The sequence below is a fragment of the Nematolebias whitei genome, chromosome 13 (genome assembly GCF_014905685.2).
Source record: "Nematolebias whitei isolate Nwh7 chromosome 13, NemWhi1, whole genome shotgun sequence".
Lineage (NCBI taxonomy): Eukaryota > Metazoa > Chordata > Actinopteri > Cyprinodontiformes > Rivulidae > Nematolebias > Nematolebias whitei.
The window spans coordinates 11,620,839-11,636,896 of record NC_056510.1 but is presented as its reverse complement, the minus strand read 5'-3'; the positions used below and the strand labels follow the sequence as shown (position 1 = coordinate 11,636,896).

Here is a 16,058-nt window from a genome sequence, read left to right as displayed (position 1 = left end):
TGGTTCCACAAGAGAGGAGCCTGATAACTGAAAGATCTTCCTCCCATTCTGCTCTTGGAAACTCTAGGAACTGCAAGTAAACCTGCAGTCTGAGAATGAAGGGCTCTGTTAGGAAAATATGGAACAATAAGATTTCTAATATAAGATGGGGTATAAGATTTGGTGGGGAGTAGTGGCACAGAGGTCAGAGAAGATGGGCCTGTGATCAGAAAGTCGCAGGTTCAACTCTCGGTACAGTCAACATCAAAAATGTGGATGGAAAAGGTGCAACACCCACACCTAAATGAGTCCTCGAGGCTCAATGGGATTTACCTGTCTAAATAAAGGTTGAATGAATCTGCCTCCACCCTCATTTGCACCACTCTGGGCCCATGAGCAAGGCCCTTAACCCCCATCATCTGCTCCCTAAACAGGGCTCTCTTGAAAATGAGTTTTCGTGACTCAATGAGACTACCTGTATAAATAAAGCGTAAATGAAAAAAAAAAATGAAAAAATATGGAGCTAGGTTGTTGAGAGCTTTGTAGGTTAGAAGTAAGATTTTGAATTCAATTCTGAATTTAACAGGGAGCCAATGGAGGGAAGCTAAAACTGGAGAGATACGCTCCCATTAAGACTCTGGCAGCAGCATTTTGGATCAACTGAAGACGTTTTTGGACATCCTGACAACAAACCATTGCAATAGTCCAGTCTAGACGTGACAAATGCATGAACCAGTTTTTCTGCATACCGTTAATTTTTAGATAATCTGCTGGAGTGTGCTTTTAAAATGAAGATGGGCAAATCTGGACCCGTTTTTAAACATTTTTTTTCTTGATCATTGGTGTTCTTTTTAAGACTATGACAGACTGCAACTCACATAGAAAAAATTGAGAACCACCAAGGATGTCACAAGACATCCTGGAGACTCCCTTATGGATGTTGTTTGCCAGCTATTTGAAGTCCAGTGAGATGCCACCTAAACCAAAGCTTAAAAAACTGAAGTCCAAAAAAAAATGTCCAAAACTCTACTGTCTTTCGCTATGTAAGATATGTCTTTTCTCTCTCTACACTACAAAACCTGTGCTTGTCCATTGCTTCCCCTTTGTAAGAAGTAGCTTTTCAGCTGGATGTGGAAGCCCTCTGTGCATTTTTCTACTGTGCTCCCTGAAACCCCATCGCCTGTCTGAGTAGTATTCTAAAAGCGTGCAGACCAAATGTGTGCCAGTGCAAGAGCAAACAGCCACACATTGTTAAAAAAAAAAAAAACTGGGCCACACAGGCAACCATGTTTGCATTCAGTTTGACACATGATTTATTTCTACTTTTAAACACAACAAAAATATTAGGACTAGAACTCAAGAAGAAATGCAGTGTCACTTTGAGCAAAGACGACTAGGAATGACTTGTAAGAGTAAAATAATGTAAAGGAAAGAAGAGTCAGACACACAGATAGGGGGAAAGAGAGAAAAAGAAAGAAAGAAAAGGAGTGATTGACGATGCGACTCAGTTAGACAAACGCTCTTTGTGCAGTCTGCTAGCACGGCAAACTAAAAAAAAAGGGTCTGTGTGCATGAGTGAGGAAAGAGAGAGGAAGGAGACATGGTGATAGAGAGCAATCAGGGCACAAGTGACTAGCTGAGAGGAGAAAGGGAGTTAAAAAAAAGAAAGATGTCCTGATAAGTGTTGTACCCTCAGGGTTTATCATTTATATCAAAGCGGAAAAGATTTGCAAAACACTTTGATGGCACTTAAGGGGAAATCCCAGCGTCTTTAAGGAAGGTTAACAAGAAAATGTGACATATGAACTTCCCTTTTACACAGGAAACACAAAAGAATATGCTGGTGTGAGTGTTTGTGTGTGGCTGTCTTAAAGAATGAGGGAAGTTCAGGAATGTTGACGGCAGCTTGTCCAGACAGGAAAAGAACTACATGAAGTCACCAAGATCTACATCTGAATATTGACGAAGTTGGTTTTAATGCCGGGCAGCACGGTGGAGCAACTGGTAGAGCTGCTGCCTCTCAGCGAGCAGGTCCTTGGTTCAAAACCCGGTCCAGGGGCCTTTCTGGGTGGAGTTTGCATGTTCTCTCCGTGCATGCGTGGGTTTTCTCTGGGTGCTCCGGTTTCCTCCCACAGCCCAAAAACATGCATGTTAGGCCAATTGGTAACTCTAAATTGTCCCTAGGTGTGAGTGAGAAAGTGAATGGTTGTTTGTCTCGTTTGTCTCTATGTGTCCCTGTGATGGACTTGCGACCCGTCCAGGGTGTACCCCGCCCCTCGCACAGTGATTGCTGGACATGGGCACCGGCGACCCCCGTGACCCAAAAATGGAATAAACGGGTAAAGAAAATGGATGGATGGATGGGTTTTAATGCCTTTTCTATCACAATTATTAATATCCCTTTTATTGTGTAACAACACACTTTCAGTCTAAAAAATAAATAAACAAAAGCATTAAATCCTGTTTTGTCCCTGAAGCGCAAAGACTTGCTGGCTGTTCTGGTAACTGTGTTTATCTGCTTACCTCAGCTAAAAATCAGCTTGTTAAATTTGATGAAGTGCACATTACTACAATCAGACATTACAATGAAATAAAATCCCATAACGTCATGTTTGTGTCTTGTGTGTAAGCACAAAGGAGCAAAATGAAGGTAGTCACAGGGTTGAAACTGAAATGGTAGTTATCGCTGTGATGTCAAAAGGCATAGGCAGAAAATAATGTTTTTGCCAATGTGTTTGTGTCTCTGTTACCAAAATATCTCATGTAACACTAGAAAAAAAAAAAAAACTCTTGCTGTCCTTGGGTCAAAAGGACCCCTGAGGTCTCAGTTTTAAAACAGCCCTTGGGGGTAGGGATGCACAATATCATCGGCATGGTATCAGTATCGGCCGATATTAGCGTTAAAGTTCAATATTGGACATCAGCTATTCCATCAAAATAACTCACTGATATAAAAGACACTGTTTATGTATGACAACCCAGTGACAAGGATGTCTGCAGCTGCAGCACAACGTGATGACGTCAGGCATGTCTACCTATTCTGATCACGGTGGAGAGGAAGAAGTCAAAATGTCGGTGGTGTGGATTTTTTTTCGTTCAGGATATCGGATTCTGAAGATTTTTGGACTACGTTGAGCCTCGCTACATCGTCCACAGTCTGATATTTTTTTGACGTAGCCTTACCCGAGTAACAAGCTGTCATTTCTGATGTCATTGAGAAGCTAATAGTCGATAGCACGACTTGTTGGGTGAGTTTTACCGCAGACATTTGGATGTCAAGTGTTAGCAACATTAGCAGTAGTTTGATTAGTCTTACGGCACAATGGATAGACAAAAACGTTGAACTTAAAAAGGCTGTCCTTCATGCACAAGAGTGCAGAGAATCCCACACTGCAGCTAGGAACCTGGAACAAGCCTTCACAGGTGAGACAGCATCGCAAGTGACTAATGCTAATAAATAACATTTTATACTGTTCATTTAATATACGTTAAAGTGCTATGCATATCATATGGTTGTTATTGAATATATGTCACCAGCTCTTACAGCCGTTAAAAAAAATTGTAGCACATAAACCTAAATAAGAAAGCTATGTTCTGACAAAGGAAAGTATATACAAACAAATATTGGTATTGGTTATCGGCCAAATAAGTCTTATATCGGTATATCGGCTATTGGCCAAAAATCCAATATCATGCATCCCTACTTGAGTGTCATTTTGATATTTCACACAATTTTACAAATATTGTTCTAAAATCTGGGGCGGCTGTAGATGAGTTCTTCACAAAGCATACCTTGAGCAAGTTCCTGAATTTAGTTGTTCAAAACTTTCTTTATGTTTCTCAAATAGGGCTTTAACAAACTACTCAAGTAATCGACACATCTATTCCTAGGACATCTCGCGAGTTTTTACATTTCATGTAGAGTATTCACAGTTACGTCATTGCCTCACGTGTCACATGATCCACACCAGGCGCAGGCTACTAGTAGAAGCTACAAAATGGATTCCTCCAAGCAAACGGATGGCGCGGAGTAGGTTCAGTCTTGGCAAACATGTAGAAATGCATCAATAGTATGGAAATATTTCACTAAAGATGAATCTTCTGGTTCCACTACCATAAGGAAGCAGAAAATGAATAAACTTCCTGACTGTTAGGAGCTCGTTGCGAACCGGTGTTACACCATATTCTGTGACCACCGTATATTGTGACTGTAGTGGGCGGTGTTGCATGCACTGTTGCAGGTCACAGAATATGGTGCAACACCGGGTCCAATCGATCGAACCAGTACCAGCTTCCTTCTGACCTTGTTTCAAACAAAAAGCAAAAAATATTAATCTCTAAACCTATATAAAAAACCTATAAACATATTCATCTCTAAAATTGGTCGTCCGCCCCACTGTTTTTAGTTTTGTTTTTTTACGTGCCGCACGTTTCTTTCCCTTTTGCAGCTTAATAATAATAACTAATAGTTTTGGTTTTCCTGTGACTTATTTGCAGTATGATAAATGGTAGGAGCATAATATACGCTCCCAATGTTTTGTTGGTCTTTTTTTTTGTAAATAATAAATTATGTTTATTTGCAATTGTATTTGTTTATTTATTGCATGTTGCATCTACACATTCTTGCATCTACATTGCATCTACGTTCTTGCATCTACAATCAAAATTAGCAAAAAGAAGTTACGAGAAAATTTCTGATTATGCTTACAGGTACTTCTAACAGGATTTGCGATGCAGCCGTGACCAATTAAACTGTTTTTTTTATGCCCCAAATTTTGTCACCAACATCTAGTAAAAACACTGTTACTGAGCAGACAGTAGTTTTATTTATGGGATTAGGTTTACAAAGTAAAGTGGTGAAACCATTCAATAACTTATTTTACACAAAACATGCCTATGTTTGGGAAGTACTGTGACACAGTGGTTAGCACTGTCGCCTTACAGCAAGAAGGTTGCAGGTACACCTTCCGGCCTTCCTGCATGAATTATGCATGTTCTCTCCATGCATGCATGATTGTTGTCTATTTTACTGGGTACTCCAGTTTCCTCCCACAGATGAAAATTTGCATGTCAAGTTAAATGCTAACCTTAAATTGTCAAGCGCATGAAGTGTTGCCTCATTTGTTTCTATGTGGGTCTTTGATGGACTTGTGACCTGTGGATGGATGGATGCATGGTTGGACAGACAAATTTATGACTATACTTTTAAAACAGGTTGGATGACTGTTTACACTGGAGCAAAGTATCTGCGCAGTCAGAGATCTCATTTTTATACTGTAGTAATTTTAAAGAATTATAGATCATTTTGCCACTCCTCTTATGTCCAAGACCTTCTTTACATCCAATCTATTCCAGACAGTTGAATGTTTATGATGAGAGCAGCGGTTACTATAGTAACCCCTGCATTAAATCTGAATAATTATGCCAATGACCTTGCTGTTGGAGAGAAAAAGCAATGTAGGCCTTTTTATTATTATTATTACTCCTGCCATTTATCAGGTTTTATATCAATTATCAATTCAACTGAAAACTTCCCATTACTTCCTATTACTGTCATCAATGCAGATTCTCATGCACTCAAGTTTCTTGGTTTCCATGACAGCGAGTGGATGATGCTGGATTTTCACTGGAAGTGGATCAATAGACGTATTGTTGCTCTTAAGATGGCTCGTCTTTCCAGGAAGTTACTGCGGCAGTAGGGGTCTGATCAATGACACTGACATTCATTCAGCAACATGCAGAGGGGACTGTGCAGGGCTGGGAGAGCTGCACACGTAATCCCAGAATAATATATATATATATATATATATATATATATATATATATATATATATAATTAACTGTCACCCTTTAGATACTAATCGTTATTTGTTGATATTTACTGTTCTGACACAGAATTAAGCCTGCTACAAACAACATTTAAATTTCTTAATGCAACAATTTGATGTAACCGTGACCATGCTTGCAGAATGGTCCTAACATTGTCAGTCAACTGAAAGAGTGCCTTAAAGGTAAAATAATGTTCCTTGAACGTTTTTAATAATTTTTTTAATTATTATTATTATGTTTTTTTTTTTATTATTTCAAAGCTTATCGTACTAAATATGACATATGTTTTAGCTATAAAACAAGATTCCATGAATAACTTCCTATTCAGGTTGTAATTATTCCATTTTATAAACATGAATGATAAAAAATTTGTTGCATTTATTGAAAAATCATTTTCTTGAAAGACCTGAAGATGTCTGCCCATTGTTTCAACTAACAACATCATTGTTTTGACAATATTTACTGTCCAACAAAGTTAAGTCAGGTCCTCTGGACGGTTTCTTTTTGTTGAAACGTTGAGCATCCGCCATTTTGAGAACTGGAAAAAAAAAGGAGGGACAGCCCATGTCACGTCAAGGGGCCTCCCTCCCATTTTTCTTAAAGAGACACACTGCTTGCTCCCTCACTATCCATCCTTCGGTTCAAACAGTCTTATACTGCCATTCGGTGGTCCAAAAAGGTACTACACTCAAAACAAATTAACCAACATTTCTTCTTAAATTTGACAATAATTATTAATTACTGTCACATTTCAAACAATATTATCGTTTATCGCAATGATTTCTGAGAAACTTAATCGTCCAGCAAAATTTGTTATTGTGACAGGCCTATTAGCATGTTAGTTTAATGTAAATTTACCAAAAAGATAAACAGAAAATTGCATTCCTTACCAATTAGAGAATACATAAACACTTGAACATTTGTGTATTCTATGGATGAGTAAAAGCACACGTCATGCACAGACTTCAAAATATCAGGATGTGGTCCGTTAAAAAAAAACATATTTAAAAGAAGAATTGTAACTTCTGCTTCAGTAAGGGAATTCCCAGGCTCATGCTAACATACATCTGATCAAACACATGACGGTGAGACACATGAAGGACGAGACGTGACAAATAACCAAGTCTGTGACAAATCTATTTGTCACTTGATTTGAAGCATGAGTAACACATTTTCATTTTTCCCCACCCATCTACATGTTCTTGGAAGTGATCGACTCACTAAGACCACCAATAACAAAGTTTGAAACTAGACAGGAGGAGTGGAGTGAAGAACAGTTTGATTTAAATATCAATGCAAAAGGAAGAAAAAGTAGTTTTGGGGCTGAGATTTACAAGTATTTCACTGAAGGTGTCCAGACCCACAGAAACTTCCTCACTATAAACTCTCAAATTAATCAGAGATGGGCTCCAGAGGAGGGTTAGATTTACACAAACTTAAGTAAAAGATAGTGATAGAAAAGAGGAGGGAGCAATACCAGAAGATTTCTTTAAGTTACCACTAACATTACCAACATATTTCATGAACCAGTGGATTTCAGTGTAACTTTCAAAAAAAATAATCAGATGTACCTCTGCAGAAAAATAACTTTTGGAGTCTGCCACATTCAAGATGGCCACCACAGCTTAGCAAACACGAAAATGGCTTTAACAGTAAAGTTTACAGATGCTGAGCTAAAGTTTGGTGTGGTAGTAGAAGAAGCATCATTCCCAACACATACTTTGAGCTTTAACTGACCATGCAAGATCTATATTTAAAACTTTGCCATTAACTACTGCAGTTGATTGTGTCTTTCAGTTAGCAAACTACGCACTGGACAGACTTAATGAACCACTTTAAAAAAATAATCACAGGCAATCAATCATCTAAAACTTATTAACATGTGGACAACCCATTTCAAGGTGTTCACCACAGCTAATCAGCCTTGGACAAAACAAAAATGGCTATGACTCAGCCAGTTTCACAGACACTGAGGTAAAATTTTGTGTGGTAGTAAATGAGAGTCATTTACAACACACACTCCGAGCACGAAATCTCATATTACATGAGACCACACATGATATTTACAAGGTTCAAAACAGCTACAGCTCATCATTACTTAACATATGGTGTAGGGGCAGGGCAGCCGACTCAGGACCCGAAGGTCCTGGGTTCAATCCTCGGTCACTTGGCAGATCTCGTGGTGTCTCTGAGCAGGACACCCGAATTGCTCCCCGGGTGCTTACATAGCTGCCCATTGCTCCACCTGGGTATATCCCAGATGCGATGGGTTAAATGCAGAGAGGCAATTTCATCTTTGTATGGGAACATACAATGATGGCAACACATAGCACTTTATTTATTATCATAAGTGCTGGCCTGAAGGACAGCGGGCAATATGTATTCCTTCAAAGAAAGCTAGGCATTCGTTATTGGGCAAATATGAGTTATTAAAAATCATAATTATTGAAGAAAATATGTCAAATGCACTTTGCAGATGCATAAAATAATTTCCCGTTATTCACACTAAAGTAAACCTGTGGCTTTAATGGCTAAGTAATTGGAATCACCGTGTTGAATGTAAAAACTGAAAAGGGCTTAATGTCAACAGAATGCTCTGTATTATATCAACAATTGTATCAATTTTAATGAAGCTAATAAAAGTCAGAGAGGAATTCTGAAATCTGAAAGTATTAAGCTACTTACGTTGACTTTGAACGGCTGCACAATGTTGTCCAGCAGCAGTATGTTGCACACAACTTGTGTGTGCTGTCTGTCTCGCTCCAGCTCCGTCGCCCGGACATTGTAGGATCTGCCAGCAGGCAAGTGGAAGCGCGCGCTCATCACGCTCCTACCAGGGTCTGCAACAACCAAAGGTACAGTAGACAAAGAACAAAAAACATGGTGAGCGAGAAGAATAAGTCAAAGTCATTCAAAGTTGTGGTCTGAACTGTAAACTTCAGCCAATTTTTCAAAACGCTTATACAGCAGTCCATCATTACGTCGTGATTCAACTTTTGCGGACTTGCTCTTTGGCAGTTTTTCAAAGTAAGATTGTAAACAAGAAAAAAAAATGTATAGGACACAGATTGTCAACTTTAATATTACTCACATGATTGGGACAGTATGGGATACAATGAAAAGTAAAAAAAAAAAAAAAACTTTGGACAGGTGCTGCCATTTTGTAGTTTTCTCTCAATAGACCTACTCTATCACCATTCAAAAGGACTACATTACCCAGAAGCCAACAGTGCCCCACCCAGAATCAACAGTGCTTCCAGCCATTGCCTTCTGCTGAAAAGGAGGGAAAGTTTTGATCTGATCCCAAAAAAGTTTGGTCCTTATTCCTAGTGACTTTGGCGTCCAGTGGATGCTGGACTTTATTAATCTTTATTACGTCTTTATTAATCTTTAATACTTTATTAATCCCAGAGGGATTAATAAAGTATTTCTGAATTGAATTGAATGCAGAGAACCGCATCCGAGTGCCGCTCACTGGCCCACGAGGCCTCCCAAGCAGGGAGGTGCTGCCCAGAGGTCTGGCATTCTCTCCAGAGCCCACTGGGACTTCCCCCACCCAGATTTGGACTATCGGGAGCAATGTGTGGTCCTGTACTGGCCATCCGAAGGTCCGGCTCCCTCCAAAATCATTTTGGTGCTAAAGGGCTGCAGAGAACCAACCAGAACTGGACCAGAACCAGCAGGGTAGGTCTGGCAGGGTAGGTCTGGAATTGAATCGGACCGGAACCAGTGTTCTGCAGAGATGGTGAGTAAAATTTTGCAATAGTGTACAGTACATAAATGTATGTTGTTAAAATGATGTACGTTTAAGTGTTAAGAACAGTGCAAGAGTGTGGGAAGTTTCTAAAGCCTTAAAATATATATTAATACTAAATAAATATAACGTCCCTACTTTGCAGATTTTCACTTATTGCGGGGGGTGGCTGGGGGGGGGGGGGCGGAACATAACCCCCGCAATAAACGAGGGACTACTGTAATGCATTAATGTAATGCATTCAATGGGATTAACGTGTATAAATAAAGGTTGAATGAATTTGAACACTTCTAATCATTTGATCGTCTCCTGTCAAAAAAAGGATTCTTCATGAAGCAGTCATCGCTTTCATGGACCATACAGAAAGAACCTAAGGACTGATGCAAGCCTGTACAGGCACAGTGAGGTTGCAGAGAATTCTTCAGGATGAAAATATGTCAGCAGTACACAGCAAACCTATGCTAAAATGAACCCAATGAGGTGCAAAGGTAATTTTTTGTTTTGTTTTGTTTTGATTTTAATGAATACACCACTGAAATAGGTTCTGTCCACTTCCAGTTTTATTTTATGACTATGTGATCCATCATGACAGAAGGCGTAATGAACACAAAGGGGTCACAGCCTCATAAACAGGAGCTGCTGGGTTTGAACCAATGGCTCTGTGTGAGCATGTGTGTGTGTGTTTCTATAAAGTGTACGTTGAGGGTTCGCAGTGCGTTTGAGTGGCTTGTCATGACACATCAGCACAACCCCCCATGACCACTGGCAGATGGTGCAGATGTAGTCTTTCACAGGATACTCAAGGCCACTGCAAGTCACACAACCCATCCTATAATTTAACCTACACACCATAAATACATGTTGAATTAACATTTTGCATATTTATTACTCAACAAAAATATAATCAGGATTCACAAGCAGAGCAGGTAAAGTAATGTCCCTGAGTAAGAGCTTTTTAAACTGTTCTGAACAATAACATCACTTTGTCTAGTTTTTGGCTAAAAAGCTACACAAAGTTCTTGCTGACATTAAATTTTCTTAGAAAGCACTTCATTAACCTCCTAAGACCCAAACTCTTGCAGATGTGGATGCCAGGTCCTAGGAGGTTAAAAAAAATATATATATATTTTTCACCACATTTCTGTTGCAAAATGTTAAACTGTAAAGCAACAAGTTGCTTTCAAAGAAGGGATGTGTGCTGGAATATTTGTTGGCCAATTACACTTTTTCCCCCTGTATTTATATTTAAGTTGTTCTGTTAAAAATGCATGTTGTGTTTAAAAGAGCTTTCTGTAAGGAAAATTTTATTAATCAAACTAAAGGCCTAATATTAAAGAATGCTTGCTGCCCGCCAGCTTTCATGCCTGAGTTTCAGACTGAAATCATGACAGTTGTAGCCATAACATTATGCACAATTTCATGACATCTTGCAAGATGCTATAGTGCTCAGAGTACGCGCTGTAAAGGAGTCTTGCCTACTACGCCTACAAATTTTAATTCAAATTTGGTAAACTTGTATGGGTTATAGCTATATTTATGCTGGTTAGTGTCGATAAGATTAAATCAAATGGGCTCCAAAATATAATCCGTTGTACAACCAATAAATCCTGAATTAACTAAAACTATTTTCTGAAGGCTTCATGAAAACCTGTCCAGTGGATATTCATCCAATGATTACTTTCTTCAAGCTTTGTTCAAATTTAACCATTTGCTCTTAAAGTATTTTGGTAGGAAACAGACATGTGAATCCAGGGTCACAACCCTGGACAAAAACATTGTTTTTTATTTTTTCTAACTTCGTTTAGTGTTTCACTATGGGAAACGCTCCAGCGTGACCAACTACTGTAGCTCCAATGGGCTCCGCCCTTATCGTGATACCACCGTCAACTGACCACCTCCTATTCATTCTCACTTTCTTCCCATGGGAAACTACAACTAGCTCCATCAGTGCAGTCAGGCTAGCTAGGTTAGCTGCTAAACAGTTCACAGGTATCCCGTAAATGAGTACGTCGTCGAATGCAGTTCCTGGCATCAGCTTGAACCGTGTTGAGTAAGTTGGTGCTTCATGAGAAGTATCTTTGTTACATTTGGAAGCGGTGCCTGTGTCAGTGCGAGCTGTTCCCACCGTTCAGTTTTAAAGTAACCGCGTGCTTACAGGTGCAACTCAAGCCAACGCATCAAGGCAATCTAGCTTTCCTTAGAGGTAGCATTAGCTTGGTACCTTTAGGATTTTCTTTCCAGCTAATGTGTTGCAACAAGCTGTTTTTAGCCTAGCTGTTAGCCCTGCTTTAACCCTGCGGCTAGCTTTAGCAATTAGAGTTAACATGACACAACAAACTAGTTCCCATCTCGCTATGACTGCAGCACCCACTCCCACCAAAGGGTCGGAACCTAAGGGCTAAGAGGCTGTATCCCACACGTGCCCCTTGTCATGAGGGGCCTTCATTTGTTCTCCTTTGACTTTTTGCAGCGGATTTAATTATTTTTTTAAGTTAAAATAAACAAATGTGGTTCATTAAAATCTGAAATATGTAACGTCTTTGTGTAGCAGTTCAACTAAACTTCCTCATTAAGTTTTGCACAACTAAGATTTAGTGTATTAGGCTTACACAGGAAAACAGCAGAAGCATCTTCCAAAACACATATGTAATACAAATCTAATGTTTTTTTTGTTTGTTTTTTTAATGAAATCAGATAAATAGATAAAAGGACAAGATTCATCACTGTTTTATTCATAATGGCGAACGACAGAGCCTCCATCAACAGAAAGGCCCAAGTCACAAAACGAGTGTGTGAATAGCACAATGTACTGGTCTTATTGTAGGCCTTCTGTCTGCCAACAGAACAACCACACACAAACAATCAGCCATACGTGTGTGTGGGTACAAGCAAAAAAATACGCAAAATGTGCCGACAAAAATCAGGCATGCACATTGACGCCATCAACAGGACAGTCAGCTTGGGAGAGAGTGTGAATGGGCCCGGGAGATGAGCAGAAATGACTGCAGAGATGAAGCCACACAGAAGGAAGGAAAAATAGAACGACGCTCTCCGATCATCGTTACACATCGAGTTAGAGCTACGGGACTCATGGATGATGAGCTCTGACAGACACTCTCTCCACGGGCTGCATGCCTTCCCCTGAGCTTTTTCTGTCCCAACATTTCTCTACCATCCAGCTGAAGACAATTTTAAATGCATAAACCTCACTATTGGATTATCTGCGGGGTGTGAAACCCAATTCAGTCCGCTTTATTCCCAGAATAAATGTTTGTGTTCCGAGTCTAACCAAAAGAAAAGAGCAACTGAACGTACAGAGTTGGATAAATCTGTTGGTAACCTGCCCAAATAACACAAGTGATGTGACTGAAGCCAAAAAGCTCTATTTTTGTCTCATCAGTCCCAGAAACAGTGGTGCTTGTCAACATGCATTCTGGTTAAAACTTGTCTGGTATTATTGCATTTTTATCAATAGTGGATAGTCTTCCTCCATTCAGTGCATTATGGTTCCTATGATGGTCAAACATCTAATTTGAAACAAGGCTATACTGCAAAGATTATTAGTATTATTAATCATACTTTTTGACTTCCAAAGCATGTAGATTTACAATAGACAATTGGTTTTAACAGAATCCCTTTCATTTATAAGAAATGAATCACAGTTTGAATAGCAATACATTTATCTGTGTCTGTATTCACCTGCAGGACTGCTGTACCAAGCGTACAGCTAATTGTGTTTTAATGATTATTACTTTTATATGTTCGCTTTCAGTGGTCTGGCTGTTTGCAGCCGTCTCATCTGATACCCCTGGTTGTAAACACTGATAATGCTTATAAAGCATCTGAGCACGATCATGTGGAAGTGTCGGGTCACTTTTAGTTTGGCAGCGGTCAGCAGATTGTGTCATGTGGGAGGGGAAATTACGAGCTACCCACGGTAAAAGTCGATGCACTGTTTACTAGTTTAGTAACACACGCTCAACTGAACCTTCTGTAGCCTCCAACACTTTTGACCACATACGTTTTCATCCAAGCAATAGAGAAGTAAATGTAAAAACTTAAGCTGAAGCATGTTAAAGGTTTCAGCATGTACGTTTTAAGGCAACTTATTTGTAGTAATACAATACAATACTAATGTATTATCACTAATGTAGAATGGTGTGAATAAGTGGGTTTTCTTTAGGTCAGGATGAGCTATTAATATCCAGAGATGCTAAAGGCTGTTTCTGGATGTTGCATCACTGGCACCGTGTTACAAATTTATCCCAGAGTTAAAAGCAAGAAACTAGCACCAGAGCTTCTGGAGCAGGTTAGAGCAGGAAAAAGAAGGCAAGGTGGAATCAAGCTGCAATGCTTTTTAAGTGAACAATTGATCTTGAGACTAGCATTGTTCCAAAGTTTTCTTTTGTATGTTATTTTCCCACTCGTTCATTTTCTGGATGTACAGCTACAACACCATCATTTCACATCATAAGATGATCTTAGTCTAAAACTGGGACGAGCAACAGTGGGCTATAAGCATTCTGTCAAGGAATGCTAAGCCTTTAACGTCATCTTCATTGGTCTTTCTTTACCATATTTGTGTTGTACTACTTTTCCTTTGCACTCCAGCCTGTTCACAATGTTCCATAATTTTCTGCTCTGCTGTGTTCTTTTCAGCTTTGCTCTGCTGAGCTGGACAGGACAGTCACACTCCCCTGAGAGAAGCCTCCGGAACTCCGGAAACACGCTGCCATTATTGCTTCCTGCAGTCAGCAGGGCTTACAAACATGCAGCAGTGTGTGTGCATGCGTGTGCACTCATGAATGTGTGTGTGTGTGCGCTCATGCGTGTGTGTGTGTGTGTGCACTATAACAAAGAACCCTTGACCCTAAAACTTCCCTCACTGGTGAACCCCTCTCATCTAATTGCAAATGCAGATGGTCTTGTAGCCATCCTGTCTGCTCACAGGAATCCACGTCTTTAATATGAACATGTAAATAAATAAACGTCTACTTTAACACAGAAAATTACACTAACTGCCCACTTTATTAGGTACACCTTGCCGGTGCTGGGTTTGACCCCCTGTAGCCTTCAGAACTGCCTTAATTATTCATGTCATACATTCAACAATAGTGGAAATGTTTTCAGCAATTTTGGTCCATTTTGAAATGTATCTTGCTGTTGTTGCAGACTTGTCAACTATACATTCATGACGTGAGTCTCCCGTTCCACCACATGTCAAAGTGATTGATTTGATTGAGTAATTGTGACCGTGGAGACCACGAGAGTTCAATGAATATAGACTCATCAAAACAGGAAAAGTTTTTTTTTCAAATTGCTTATGGTCCTTTTTTGTTGAATCAGTGTGAACTGCAGCATCAGATTCTTGTTCTTAGATGAAAGGAGTGGTACCCAGTGTGGTCTTCTACTGCTGTAGCCCATCTGCTTTAAATTGGATGTGTTGTGTGTTCAAACTGGTATTCTGCAGACCTTTCTTCGAAACAAGTGGTTATTTGTGCTATTATTGCCTTTCTATCATTTGGAACTAGTCTGCCTCTTTTCTTCTGACCTCTGACATTAACAAGACTTTTAGTCCACACAAATGTTACTCACTGTGTAGTTTCTCTTTTTTGGCAATTCTCTTTAAACCTTAAAGATAGTGTGTGAAAATTCCAGAAGATCAGCAGTTTCTGAAATACTCAAACCAGATCAAGCACCAACAACCATGCTATATCCAGTCAATAAAATCCCCTTCAGTCCCCATTTTGATGCCTGGTTTGAACTTCAGAATTTCATATTCACCATATCTACATGCCTAATAGGACTGAGTCGCTGCCATGTGATTGGATGATTAGCTATCTATGTTAACAATTAAACAACTGTACCTAATAAAGTGGTCATTAAATATATATGCAAAAGATGAACAAATAATCATCTCATAGATCTTGTTTCCATTACCAGAACAAGTTTCCCAAGATGAAAGTAACAACATAAATCTTCTACTCATTACAAATACAGCTTGACAACAACTGAACTTTATTTGCCCCACATGATTTTGTTATGCTCCAGTTTTTTCAAAAAGACAGATAGCAAAACAACATCCTGCCATGACCCAAGGCTGGAGAGTACTGATCATGAAAGACAGTCAGAAAGGGGCATTTCCATCCAACTACTAGCCAGTCACCTGCCTCTGTACAACATGGAAGGTCACGTCAGGCATGTGAGTGAGGCACAAAAGTGAATCAGCACCAACACCAGGGGAGCTAAATACAAGCTACTGGTGGGCAGACATACAAACCTGTGCAATGCATGGATTGACTACAGAAAAGCCTATGACTGTGCCACAAACATGGATACTGGATTGTTGAAACTCTAAAACATCAACATGACATTAAGAGTCTTCATTGAGAACTCCAAGAGAATGACAAAAATGACTACAGGCCAATTCAAAACCAAACACACAAGTCAGCATCAAGTGGGACAATTACCAAGGTAATGCTCTGTCCCCACTATA

General features: G+C 39.5%; 1 protein-coding gene across 1 annotated transcript in view; it reads right to left on the bottom strand.

Moving 5' to 3' along the window:
• The window catches only part of ptpn4a (protein tyrosine phosphatase non-receptor type 4a), a gene marked incomplete in the record, with an annotated part of 87,287 nt that overhangs the window by 42,169 nt on the left and 29,060 nt on the right, over positions 1–16,058 (bottom strand). Inside the window, 1 exon segment of the mRNA XM_037686860.1 lies at positions 8,494–8,648. Coding sequence (XP_037542788.1) covers positions 8,494–8,631 — 138 coding nt within the window.